Source organism: Chaetura pelagica, unplaced genomic scaffold, assembly GCF_000747805.2.
Source record: "Chaetura pelagica isolate M959 unplaced genomic scaffold, ChaPel_1.0 scaffold199, whole genome shotgun sequence".
Taxonomy (NCBI): Eukaryota; Metazoa; Chordata; class Aves; order Apodiformes; family Apodidae; genus Chaetura; species Chaetura pelagica.
In genome coordinates this window covers 1,811,203-1,825,420 of record NW_009970714.1, presented here as the reverse complement: position 1 = coordinate 1,825,420, position 14,218 = coordinate 1,811,203, and the positions used below count along the sequence as shown (strand labels likewise).

The following is a 14,218-nucleotide window of genomic DNA, read 5'->3' as shown; positions in this document are numbered from 1 at the left end:
GCGCCTTGGGGGAGCGGGCAGCGGTGCCGCCGCAGCCCGGGCTGGCTCCTCGCCCAGGTTTTCTGGTGAACCAGGTGAGGTTTGAAGGGGTTTGGGTTCCTTTCCATGGCTTCAGCACGGCCTGGCTGAGAAAGCGATGTATCCACGGGGAGGGTGTGTGTGTGTGTGTGAAATGGCTAAACGTGCCCCCCGGTGCCTCCTTTGTGTCCCAGCGCAGGAGGTCCGGGCTGCCCCGCCGCTGCCTCGGAGTTTGAGGGAATGGCTGAAGCTGCTCGGTGGGAGACGCTGCGAGGCCCGGAGCCCGGCCTGGGGGTTGCACAGCACCTGTGATCCCACCCCGCGGCCTCCCTTTGCCTTCTCGCTGCCACCGCCGGGATGGGGAACAGCGGCTCAGCCGTCAAGGTCTGCACGGATCACCGGGGAGGCATCAACTGGCTGAGCCTGAGCCCGGACGGGCAGCGCCTGCTGACGGGCAGCGAGGATGGCACGGCCCGGCTCTGGAGCACGGCCGACAGCCAGTGCCACGGACACTTCCAAGGTACAGCCGCGTCCTCTCGGATGCTTTTTTGGGTCTACAGCGTGGCCAAGGCCACACGGCACCTCCTGGTCTCTTTCAGCCCCAGCAGCACCTTCTGGTCTCTTTCAGTCCTTGCAGCCCGCTGGGCAGCCAAGATCATGCTTGGTTTGTTTTCTGTTTGTTGTTTGTTTGGTTTTACTGTGTGTTACAGTAATGTAAAGCAGAAGGTGTTTGATCCAACAACAGGTTAGCAGCACTACTGACTGCGTGGATCCTTTTATCTCAGGGTGTGGAACACTGCAGTCTTGTAAATTAACTCTTCTTTCTGGAAACCCTCTGTTTTACACCCTGATAAAATGCTGACTTTTTTTTGTTATTATCTCTCTCTCTCTTTTTTTTAAATCCTTGTAATAATTTCATTTTCCAGACAATCTTTATTTAGAGCCTCTTGACCCAGAAGTCTGAAAAGAAACCTTACTAAATAAGCTGATTTTTCTTCCCCACGTTTGATGCACAGAAATGTTAACTGCTGGTCTTTTTAATTCTGTATTGCTTTTGCATTTAAACAAAATTGATTCTCCTTAGAGTAGCCTCTCAATTAAAAAGCAGAGGGGAAACTGCAGAAAGTACAGTCATACAGTCAGATGTGGATTAAAGATCTTTGTATTCTCACTCACTTGTGGTTTTTTTTTTTCTTCATGCAGAAGAAATCAAACCTCTTAAAGTTGGATTTCCCAATCCTTTTGTCTTCCAAAGAAGAAATCACATTGCTGTGACTTTTTCTTGTTTGCTTGCTTGCTTTTTACTGGAGTATTGTCTTTTCCCCCCACATCCTGCCATGGTTCTAGCTCCTGGAAAACTGAGTTTGCTTTAGGCTTAGAAATCCCTTTTTAAACCCAGTAATTCACTTTTAACTAGAAAGAGGAATGCATTGAATAATATTCAGAATCTGGCCTGTGTGCTGCTAGTGTTTGGGGTAAACTTTAAGATGGGTTGCATAGTTTGTGAACTGCCATTAGTATCAGATAATTGTATGTATTTTATGTTTATGTACACACACAGTTGTTGTATAAATTTATATCCTACAAGGTATAATTACTCATAAACTTGTATCTATAACACAGCTTCAGGCTTCTACCACAGCATAACTATCAGCCTTCTGTGGTGGCTGCTTTTGACCAGACCAGCACCAGACCTGCCATAGGGGGTTTTGGCATCCTTTGTGTGGCTTGAGTATTATTGATGGTTAAAATCTGACTGACAGACTTCGATGCAGTAACCAAGATGCTTTTTGGATCATCTCAGAGCAGGATTACCTGATGCTGTGAGAAAGGTCCTGGTGGTTGAAACCTGTCCCTTCCAAGCTGCTTTGCAAAAAGTTTTCACAGAAATTTGAGGATGGGTATAGTTTTGCTTATAGCCCTGGTAATCTGTTTAATTTTTGGTGTCTGGTGAATTTGCTTAAGAGGAAATAAGATGTGCTTATAACGTGGATTCTGGTTCACTTTTGAGCTACGAGGCTTTTGAACTACAGGAGTTGTAGTAAAATCTGTTTTTTGCAGTCTTTGAAACAGTGTTTTACTAGGTAGTCTGCTTTCCTCAAGTTTTTTTACAATTTCTTTATTCTACAATACTCTATTTTTCTGATATCTTTGTCTGTCTATCTGTCTCTCTTTAATCACGTTTGTCCTTCTTATATTTTTTCTTTTCTTCTCAAAGAAAAGTGTTACTTTAATCACAGCAAGGCCCACCAGCTTCAACCAAAGTCTGGAACTTTCTTGTGATAGTTGCTTAAAAAGTTAACAGTTCTGCTCTTGAAAGCTTACAGTCTAAATAATTAAAACAGAAGAGCTGAAGATTATGCTTGTGATTAGATAGGTGACAACAACTTCACATGAGATCTTGGACGAAGCTAGGACTTGAATTCCAACTTGATGTTTTAAAATGTAGAACATTTAATGATACAATAGAAAAATGACACCATTTGATAAGCAACAACAAAAGCTGAAGGTTTAGGACTGATCCCTCTTCTCAGGAATTACCCTGCTTTTCAGTGTGAATTTTTTTAGTAGTGGTTGTGCCTATTTTAATTTTAACTGTAGAATCCCAACATACTCTGGAGACTGCATAAATAATTGTGCTCTTATTCTTTCTTTCTGTGTCATTTCCTGAAACGTATACTGATAGTTTGAAGATTGTGAGTTTTATTTATTTATTTAGTCATAATGGGGAAAGTGCTGACTGACTTTTTACTACGTTTGGTTTTTTGTTTGCATTTCATTCTGCTTGGACAGTGAAACTAAACATGCTGGTAAATCTCACGTTGCTTCATTTCTTCAAATTTTCATGCTTTAATTTAGGGCTGTTTGTGTCCCTCAATCAATGAGCTGTGTTGAAATGCAGCCTTTTTTCCCCTAAAATAATAAAAAAAAAAAACCAGGAAGAAAAAGCATTTCTTTATTTCAAAAAATAAGCCTATTTTTGACTGGTTTTAAACTTCACTAGTCTGAATTTTATTCTACTAATATTCATTTAGCTCATTATGTTTTTCTAAAACTGTACTGTGTTACTCTTTCACTTAATCCTTATATCAATGAAGCAGAGATTTCTGGTGTTAGTTAAGAATGCCGTGTTGTGTACAAATCCTTACATGTGGAGAGCAGGGCAGTGCATTTAAAACTAGAGGTCCAGTCTCCTTGTTTGTTGTATTTTTATTTTAAGTGAAGAGCTTGACTGCTCTGCTCTTCTTGTGTAGTGATTGAATTGATTTCCTTTGTCATTCCTAGGACATGAAAGTTACATCACCTTTTGCCACTTGGAAAATGAGGCTGCCTTCACTTGCAGCGCAGATCACACCATTCGAAAGTGGGATGTGTTGACAGGTCAGTGCCTGGCCATTTATCGAGGACACACATCAATTGTGAACAGGTTGGTTCTATAGAGTTATTGCCCTGTGTCCCTGTAATCTGTTGTTGCATATATTGTCATTTTACTGCAATTCTCCATTCCTTACACTGATAAAATGGGTTGTGTAAACCTTTGAGTTCATGCTACATGTGTTCTGTGCTGTAATGATTAGTTTTCTTAGCGACAGTGCTGACACATCCATAGACAGCAGAGAGGAGAGAAATGAAAGGCACACAGCAGGGGAATTGAATCCAGGGCTAGAAATGAAATTCCAGAAGAAATTATTCAATTGATAACAGATGCTTCTGATAGATTCAAAAACATCACGTCAAGCCTTTGTGTCAGTAAGAGGGATAAAGTCAGGGCTTTTTATGGAATTACTATTCTTGTATGTGCAAGTAAAGTTTAATACTAAACTGTTTCTGCATGACTGATTGGCCTGTCAATTTGAAATGCCTCTTTATGGTTGTACTGGATTTAATTAATGACAAATAAAGAAGTCAGATTGTTTTTTGAGGGGTTTTTTTACATTTATTTTTGTTTGTTTGGTTTTTTTTTTTTGTTCCTTACTAAACTCAAAACACATAATAATGTGTAGCTGGATTCTGTAAATAGTTAGGAAGGCTGGCTCTGTCTGTATTCTGGCACTGGCCTGATTTGTGCTTGAATTGGCAAATGAGGAATGTGTTCTCTATTCATATGATTTTGTTGCCAGTTTGAAAAGTTCCAGATGACCAAACTCAGCTGAGCAAGATGACAGGTTGTGGTGTCCCCTGTCTTTGGTTTGAAAATATGAAGTGTAAAAATTTTTCTTTCATTTTATGTTTGTGTAGCTACAACTCATTATTTTGGAGGCCCAGTAAATTGAATTCTTGAGTTGTAATCTCTGATTTGCTCTTTAGATATGTAAGTAGGGAGCTTTTGCTCTACTTCTTTTGAGATCCTGGGTTAAGTGAAATTAGTTGTTTTCTCTCTATTTGATGATGGAAAGATGATTATCTTTGCATGCTGTCAGTCACAGGTCAAGTTGCTGGAATGTGGAGTGTTTTGGGTTTTTTTGTTATTTTAATTCCAAGCTATTTTCTAAGGTGGGTTTATAGATAATTACTTGTATATAAATACTAATTAATAATTATCAAGAATGAGTTATTTAAAACAAATCCAAACAACAGAAAACCCACAAACACAAGCTCTTAGCTAGTATATATAACTTATGAAAAGTATAAAATAATGCTGCTGGAAAAGATTTTAGAATAACAGAAATAATAGAATAATTTAGGTTGGAAAAGACCTGTAAGATCATCAAGTCCAACTGTTAACTCTACCATCTGTACTCCTAAACCATATCCTCAAGCACCACATCTGTATGACTTCTAAACACATTCAGGGATAGTGACTCAACCACCTTCCTGGGCAGCCTGTTCCAAGGCCTGACAATCCTTTTGGAGAAAATTTTTTTCCTAGTGTCCAGCCTAAATCTCTCCTGGTGTAACTTTAGGCCTTTGCCTCTTGTCCTATCACTATTTACTTGTGAGAAGAGACCAGCACCTACCTCTCTACAATGTCCTTTCAGGTAGCTGTAGAGTGTAATGAGGTCTCCCCTCAGCCTCCTTTTCTTCAGACTAAGCAGCCCAGTTCCTTCAGCTGCTTGCAGTAAGACTTGTTCTCTAGGCCTTTCACCAGCCTAGTTGCTCTTCTCTGCACCTGCTCCAGCACCTTGATGTCTTTCTTGTAGTGAGGTGTCCAAAATTGGGTGGGTCCTCCCCAGTGCCAAGTGCAGGGAGGATCACTTCCCACTCTTTCCTCAGCCTGTAACATTGCCTGGGGTTGTTGCTGCCCAAGGACAGGACTTGGCCTTGTTGAAGCTCATACAATTGGCCTCAGCCCATCTATTCAGCCTAAGTCCCTCTGTAGAGCCTCCCTACCCTCAAGCAGATCAACACTTCCTCCCAACTTGGTGGCATCTGCAAACTTACTGAGGGTGGATTCTATCTCCTCATTGAGGTCTTTGATATAGATGTTAAACACAAGTGGTCCCAATACTGACCCCTGAGGAACTCCACTTGTGACAGTCTGCCAGCTGGATTTAGCTCCATTCACCACCACTCTCTGGGCTTGGCTGCCCAGTCAGTGTTTTATGTAACAGAGAACATGCCCATCCAATGGTTATGTAAAAAGAATTATACTGTTCATACATGTAAACTTGATTTTTGCAGGATCCTGGTTGCCAAAGACTATCTCTTCAGTGGCTCTTACGACCGGACAGCCCGCTGTTGGAGTGTGGACAAGGAGAAACAAATCCAGGAATTCCGAGGCCATCGGAACTGTGTCCTGACTCTAGCTCACTATTCCTCCAGGGATGTTCTTGAAGAAGAGGAAGAGGAAGAGGAGGAGGAAGAGAAAGTGAGCAGAGACCTCCTGGTGACAGGTAGCACGGACTGCACTGTTAAGGTCTGGTGGGTGTCCAGTGGGCGCTGTTACCAGACTCTGCTGGGACACACTGGAGCTGTATTATGCCTTATACTTGATGCACCAAACAGGGAGCTGTTTTCTGGCAGCACAGATTATACCATTCGAACATGGAATATTGTCACTGGGGAGCAGCTGAAAGTGTTCAAAGAGCATCAAGGATCAGTAATTTGCCTAGAGGTAAGAACAGAGCCTTCTTCAAGAGCTGTTCAAAGCTGTTCATCCATATCCTAACTCACGCGGGCATTAATTGTCTTTTCATTCATAAAGGTCTTCTGAGTCAGGTTCTGAATGGTAAGATTAAACATTCCTGTAATAACAAAATGATAGTGCTCTGTGGTTTTGAGACAAATTCTCTTTCCTTGAAATACCTTCTGATATCCTCTTGGCAGCAGGATAGTGCCTATCCTGGTCTAACTTCTAGCTCAGTATCTATTTACATCCTCTTAGGTCTTGAAGCTAATGAGTAGGTTTGCTGTGAGGACTTTTCAACTGAGTAAGTTTATGTACACAAGATCACGAGACTTTGAAGAAAAATAACTTGAGCAAGCAAACAGACACAGAGTCAGATAACTTAAAAAAAACACAACACAACAAAACACCAAACAAAAACAACAAACCACAAAGCAACCCTAAAACTCAAACCAAAATTGTGGCCGGAAGATAATAGGAAAGCATAAAACTGAAAAACCCTGCTTTAAAAACCACACAGCCATGATTTGAGAAAAGAAAGGGAGAAAGAGATGGCCAAGACAAGAAAACAGCCAAGGAAAATGGGAAGTAGAGCATGGAGGAGAGGAATCACAAAGCAATGATGGAGAGAGGGGGAAAAAGTTTAATGTGACTTGAAAACCTACACCCTGTTTTTCTGTTTGCAGTATTTTTCTGGTGAATATTGCCAGGTTTGTTAATGTTGCAGTGGAGGGAAGGAGGTCAAGCAGATGGAGGAAAAGGGGATCTATCACACAAGCACTTGTCCTGTATCTGCCAGAAAATTCTACTGGTTTGTTTAAAGAAGGTGTATGATGGTCTGTAACTTAGTTTCAGGTCAGCAAACCTGAAATGTTTATAAATGTTCTGTGTCTGACTGAAGTTGATGACAGTAGTTTTTCTCAGCACTCTCCTTGTTTGTCATCAATAAGTGCTTTTCCTTTACAGAGGCTACAGTATGTATTTCTGAAAGCTATTTAATAAAAGTTGCCCTTGTTTCTAAAGAAGGTAGTCAGAGCTGGCACTAGCAGACAAAAAGCCTGATAGTACTGAAGGAATTCTATTTTCCTTCAGTTTTAGAAAGGAAGAAAACCCACACAAAATCAAGTCGCCCTAGAGTAATGTTTGTCTTGCTTGAGTAAATTCTCAGTGTTAAAGCTTCTTTTTATGTTACTGTGATAATGTATTTTGAGGATGCTCAAATAGATCTGTTGCTGTTCGTAGTGTCATGCTGTTTTGCTGTTTAATTGTAACTCTTCTCCAGGACAGACTGGCAACAACAGAGCTAGCTTTAATTTAATTGGGTTCTTGCTAAAATTGGTACACAAAACTGGCTCAACCCTCTCCCAGAAGCCTGGGAAATTCAATTAGACTCTTTGAATGCTCAAGAATGAGCAGTGCTTCTCTGTTTGTGAGCACAGAGTTAAACAATGGTTTTAAACAAACAGAGCTTCTTGTAGGGGGGAAGAAAAGCAAAACCAATACATATAGGAAAACCTGAACAATTCAAAGTACACAAGACTACTGCTGCCAAGACTGTGTTGGCAGTGTTCCTGGCCAAATCTTCTTCTAGCTGTGATTAACTGGTAGCCCCTCACTCCTCTCAACACTAGATGATGTTTGAAGCTAGAAGACTCCAACTGAGGTGCATACAAGGCCCACAGAGAGCATTTTGTTTCTAGGCCTTTAAAACTTATCCCAGCTTAAGCAGTCACTGTACTGCTGTTGAATAGCTTTAGGCTGTCGATCTTTCCTAATTCCTCTCTCTTCCTTAGTGGGTTCAACACTGGCCCTTCTGTTCCACTTGGCTGCCTCTCAGCACAGCCCACATGGTATTTTCATTCTTTTAGAAAGGGCTCAATCACCAGAATCCATACAAAGATGTTACAACAGAAGGAAAACTTCCTGAATAGAGGTGTTTATTTTTTTAAATTTTTGTTTTCTTCTCAAAGAGCTCTTGGAGCCTTTTTTTTTTTTTTCCTTAGAGCTTCTTAGTGACAGTGTTGTAATCTCTGGCAGTGAGTTGGGTTAGTATTTTTCAAATTGTGGGTCAGGAAGGACTTGGAGGTAGTTCTGAGTTGTTCACAGTAGCCAACAAACAGTTTTAATTGTTGACAATGGTTCATTTTCTTCAGGGCAGGAAGGAGCTGCTAATTACACCAGAGTTTTATTCCTCTGTCCTGGAGGAGCTAAGTTGGTACCAGCAATTAAAGGAGTTACCTGTTCTCTGGGTGGTATAATGTTTTTGTGGGGAGAGAATAAAGGGGAAAATAAAGACTTATTTTCATTTTATTTCAAATAAAGATCCCTAAGGGAGAGTGACCTTTCAAAAAGTTTTTGAGAAATGCACAGTATGAACTCTTGTGCTGGACACAGATCAGGAAAAAATTTAATATTGAGAACATATTTTCCTCAACATTAAAAAGTATTGTTATTAATGGGAATGCCCCAGGATGTTCTAAACTGCTGCAAATTAGATCTGGACTATTCCAGACATCTCCCATTACTTTCCAGTAAATACCAATAGTGTTGCTGTAGCACTGAATGGAAATTCCTGGAGCTTCTTGAAGGAGTGTTTCTGAGTAGATACCAATGAAGCACACCCATTATTTTCCACCTTGCTTCCTGCAGTGCTGGCATGTGATGACACAGGCATGTTCAGATATTGAATATTCCCCAATTGCTCTAAGATCCTTAAGGACAACACCTTAAGGTGTTGTTGCCAGCTAGCCTGAGTTAGAGGAGCCTGGAAGCAACTGATCTGGCATAATGGAAAGCATTGGGGTGAACTTTTAGGTTTTCCTTTTCCCCCATCCTTGGTGGTCCTGGACAGTGAAGTGAAGAGGATGAGTTGTTCAGGTTATCCCCAGGGCTTGTCCTGGGGTCAGTCTGTTGCAGGTGATTTACCAGCTGAACTAACTGCATGTGGTCTCTTGTCCAAGCAGTTCTGCTGCAAGTGCCAGCTTATCCTAATGTCCTTCCACTATCTAAATTAGACTGACAAAGGTTTTGCCAGGAGACTTTCTGTCTGCAATGGGAATTGTGTGCATGGTAGGTGCTTTGGCAGCTTGGAGTACTTCACTCTCATGGTCAAGCAAGGTAACTAGCAGTGAAGCAGCCAGTACTCTTCACTCCATTTCTCCTGCAGTGCATTGATAGTTTGGCAGGCAAGTGACAGCAGCTGTTTTGAGTGCTCTCTTTTCATACAAGAGCAAATTATGAGATTTTATAGGAAACGATGGGAAAAAGCAAGGGTGGGCTGACTAATCACACAGCTCATGCTAGTTCTTCCACTTGAAAAATTTCAGGCCTGGCAGAAGACCAGTATTTGCAATTAATAATCAAACATGCATTTTCATTAATGTGACTGCCTGCAATAGGCTACATAACCCTGACTTAAATATTTACTTGTGTATGTTTCTCTAAATGTCTCTAAAGTAGCTTTGCAAACTGTTCACAAGGCTTGCTTTGTCCTTTGCTGATTGTTCTGCCTCTGAGTATTTATCAGAAGTATGTGCCAAAAGCTGGCAGAGAGAAATGATCCAGCTTGGAATTTAGCTTGGATCCTATAGCAAACATTCTTGCAAGAAAACTCCTTTCTAGCAAAAGGAGTTTTAAAGGAAAATGAGTGGGCAAGGACTTAGTTCTGTTTTTCCTGCAAAAGATCCTTTGTTTGGGCCATTCCCTTTAGTTGCCTTTTCAAGCTGACTAGAAGAAAAGAATGCTTTGAACAAAGCTGTTGTCTGAACTCCATTTATACACTTAACTGTTGTGATGGCAGGGACAGAACTTTTTTCTTGTCCCACCAATTAAATTAAGTGCACATAGGTTTTGTATTTTGGGTTTGTGATGCAGTTCATCAGAGGATGAAGATCTGAGTTAGAAGGATGTAAATGGGTACAACACCTGTAGAAAAGAAACATGTTTCTAGGACCATTACTTTGCTCTGCAGTAAAAAAGTTGAAAAGCATTCTCTAGCAGCCATACCAGAGAGCTCATTCTGGATGAATTATCAGGAAAAAAACCCCAAAACAATTTCTTGCCCACTGGGAGTTTGTTAGCTCGTTAAAATGAATGTGGTTTGAATGGGATCCTGAAAGTCTAACTCCGTTTAAGGCTTACATAGCTGTAATTTGAGATTGGTCCAAGTTGGTGATTTTTAACTTAGAAGTGGTTGTGAACAGAAGACTCAGCTGGGAGACTGTAGGAGTAGTGACCCCAATGTGAAGAGTAAGTTGGTAGTGGGATGTGGTTGCTGGTGTGAACTCATTGGGGAGTTCCTGGGAGCCAGTCTGAGTTAAGTGACCTTCAGAGAGAAGATGTGTCCAAATCTGCAGAGCCAGTTGCCTCTCCTTGGATGAGGGTTAAATTGTTTCTTACAGCAAAGATTAATTGGGAGGGAAAAGTCCATTCCTATAAGGCTGAAATACCTGCTTAACAGCTCTTTTGCAGATATTCTTGGCATTGATACAGGCATAAATTGTATTAAGCTGCTGCATATATTCAGTTCAGCCAAGCTTGTGGAGCAGTAGGGTTGTGATTGTCTTGAGAGATGAACCCTAGATGTGATAATTTGGGGGCTTTTTATTCACTGTGGTGTGTCTGGGGGCTATGGTCAAGGTCAGAGTTGCATGAAACAGACATTTTTAAATAGTCAAACCTGTAACTGCTTCAGCATTTACAGCCTGTATTTTGCTACTATTGTTTACTACTCACAATCAAGTCTGACTGAACTTTTTCATGAAATAGCTCCAGTGTTTTGGTCTGAGGATTAAGACAAATTTGCTCTAGTCACATGTCTCAGTGTTTCATCTGGTTCAAAGCAAAGTCCCTCAGAGTACAGAGAAAAATTAACTGTCCAAAATTATGTGTATTGATGTTTTTGCTGTCCGGCTGACGCTTTAGAACTGGGCATTTGAATGTCACTAGGTTTTTAATTGTTTTGAAGCTACTCAGGTTTGAAATGTCTACTCGGCTCATAAATATCTGAGCTGCAAATCTGCTCTGTGTTGTCTGCTGTGCTACAGGTGTCCTTGCCATGCCATGCTTTTCCTTGTCATTAGCTTTGTTGGGCAGTTAGCCAAAGAGAACAAAGTGCTTAAAAGCCAGCCAAGGAAAATACAGCATTGAAAATATCATCACTGCTCCAGGCAGTTGCAGATTAGAATATCTAACTGTTTTTACTGATCATTTTTAAACCAAGAGCTGACAGACTTGGGTATATCTGGAAAAATCTGTTGAGTGAAATCTTACATTTTTCCAAGTCATAAGATAATTAAATTCTTAAATGAGAATAGGACTGGGATCTAGGGAATTGGCTAAAAGTTTGGGGACAGAACAGCTGAACCTAATGTGTTGGTGGTGATGTTTAACCCAAGGAACAGCAACATACTGTTTTGCCCAGTAGTCTTTACTGAACTGACAGATCTGGGTTAAACGGCCTCTGCAGGCTGAGGAGTTTTGAACCCATTTGGAGAGTCCCACAATCCTTGGATGGGAGAAGCCAGGCTGGTGTAAGGAGGTTAGCAAGAATCCCAGAAGCAGAGCCAGCAGAAGGCGGCCTAACTAGAAACCAGTGCTTTGGGGACCTGGAAGTGGGCAGGGAGCTATGTTACATTCCCTCTTTCCTGGACCTTTAAACCAGTTTTCAGTACAGTCATGGCTTAAGAAAAATGTTTACCAGAGCCAAAGACCTATGCTTCTGACTGACCCTAGGACCTCCACTGCGTCTACAGCAAAGGTGGCTTATGCCCAGTCAGTGTGAGGGCATTTGAAGACTGTCCAACCTTGGCAAGTTAGAGCCAAGGCTGCTGTGTCTGACTTGTTTGGGCATATAACCACACCCTGTGGATGCAAACTCTGAAACAAGGCTCTGGAGTAAACACTGATTTGGCATGGGTCAAACTTGTCCTTTTTTGAATGGATTTCAGTTCCCCATCTATAAAGTAGGGAAGGTATTTATTTTATATGACATGGTGTGGGGCCTGCTTGTAAGGTGCTTTGTCTAGGGAGACAGTATGTGATAATTATTACAATTTGTATTAAATACAGATATCTGAAATGTTGCTTAGGCTGGAGTTGTAAGCTAGACCTATCTTTAGTCAAGTGAGGGAGGAGCTGTCTCACTTAAACAGATTCAGATGGCTACAGCTGAGAAGTTGTCCTTGTAAGGGGGAGAAACAGTGAGTTTTAAGTGTGCTCCATTTCAGACACCTGCTTTAGGATGAGAGGAATTGCGCCCTAGACTGCAGTGGCTACAAGGGGACTATCTTAGCTGTAGATACCTGTATCAATTTAGATGAGATGATGCCTGAATCATACCACTAAAGGCAGATCTGACTCACAACTTCAACCTGAGATGATGCGTCTTGATGGCATTCTCCACTAATAGCTATTTCGTGCTGTGTGTTCTAAAAATGCCATGGAAATGAGAAGCTTTGTGACAGTCAGAGCTTCCACAGGGTTTTGCTCTTGGCTGTGCTGCAGGCTCACTCTGTGGCAATGCAGTGGATTGTTTAACCTATTAGTATTTCTGTTTCCATGCAAGGCTCAGAATCCTTTGCTACTGTGCTCATCTGCCTAAACTGGTAAGGGGGAGGAAGGTCCTCAAAAGTATATAATGGGGCAGCCCGGGTAGCACAGAGGCTTTGAATTTAATGAAGGTGGTAGGTGTGCTGGCCATCTCCACAGACCTTGGCCGTCAGAAGCTTTTACAACTCTTATGATCCTGATGCTATAAATTACCTGTGTAAGCCCACACTATTTAACACATTTGTGTATTTAAAAAATTAGCAAATGTAGGCAAGTAACAGCTTTTCTGTTTCACTTAAGCTTTTATGCACCCACTTAAATGTAGCAATGAAGCAATATAACCTAATGTACCATTAATGCCGAGTGGCATTTACCTGCAGGAGGTTATGGCTTAAGTGTTTTCCCTTGTTCAGCGGGTGGGTTGATGCTGCCAGCCAAATTGTCTGAAAATGAAATGCAGTGACTTGGCCGAGAACAGCTCAGGAGGATCTGAACTCAAGGCACTGTCTTTCATTTAGCAGATGCCATGGGGCAGTGGTGTTCATGTCCATTCAAGTTGGGCCTGGAAATGAGAAGTGAGGGTATCTTCTCGGGCTGTGTAGCATCAGTTAGCCTCAGTTTTTGCTAGTGCTGCTGGTTATTCCTTCTCTTTCCTCGCTGAGATGTAGTATCAATGCCATTGCAAAAACAGCTTAAAAGTAATAGGTTGTGACATTTCAACCTACTGCTGGCTTTTAACAGTGTTATTTGTTTTACAAGCTCCTGACATGTACCTGTGAACACTGTCCCATGGGCCAAGTTCTGCTGGTAGGAAGTGTGGCATGTGCTGCACTAACTGTGCTGGTGGGAGCTGTGTTCAGTGATCATCTTGGTTAGCCTACATACTTTTCTTACACGGGTTAGCATAGTCCCATCACTGCAGTGCTTTGTATCTTTTGTTTCTTGTTCTTGTAACACAGTGCAAATGTTTTTTTTGCACAAAGCTCAATTATGATGCTTTTTGGGGATGGGGTGATTCCTTTTTGAAATGGAAGTGGAGTTGGGAGAGAGTGAAAAACATTCCAGTCTTAAAAAGTGTGCAAAGAGCGGGGACTCCAAAGGTTTATGCAGGGGAAGAACCCGGCCCTTAAAAGGGACCTGAGAGCAAGAGCCATGCCAAGTTGATTTGTTGTTTGTTCTCCAGTTGTTTTCATGGAGATACTTGAGAAGCCGAAGGGTTTGGTGCTTTGCTGGTCATTTGAACCTTCTGGTCTGTGTGTCTGGAGGGCAAAGTGGCGTTACTCCTTGTGCAAAATCGGTTTCTTTGCGGGCTCAGAGTTCCCCCTCCTGTCTCCCCATCCTTTTGATACTGAGATAGCCTCGAGTCTGTGGGGCCTCGACCGACTGGCTCTGGAGTGCCCGAGGGGTCCCTGCCTGCCTCCCCTGCACCGCCTGCAGGTGGCCGGCGTTGGGCCAGCTCCCTGCCTGCGGGAAGATGCAATCAGAGCTGTACCTCGCGATGTCTGCTGAAGCCTTTAGTTTGTTTTCATTAGATGGACAGAGAACACAAGATTTTTTTTCTCTGCGCTGTGGAGTCTTCCTGCT

General features: G+C 41.9%; 1 protein-coding gene across 1 annotated transcript in view; it reads left to right on the top strand.

Annotated features, from left to right (window-relative positions):
* The first annotated feature begins 375 nt into the window (after nucleotides 1-375).
* The window catches only part of WDR86 (WD repeat domain 86), a 22,022-nt gene continuing 8,179 nt past the window's right edge, over nucleotides 376-14,218 (top strand). Inside the window, exons 1-3 of the mRNA XM_010005998.1 lie at nucleotides 376-538; nucleotides 3,304-3,445; nucleotides 5,641-6,073. Of these exons, the coding sequence (XP_010004300.1) occupies nucleotides 376-538; nucleotides 3,304-3,445; nucleotides 5,641-6,073 (738 nt within the window). The remainder of the gene's footprint in view (nucleotides 539-3,303; nucleotides 3,446-5,640; nucleotides 6,074-14,218) is intronic.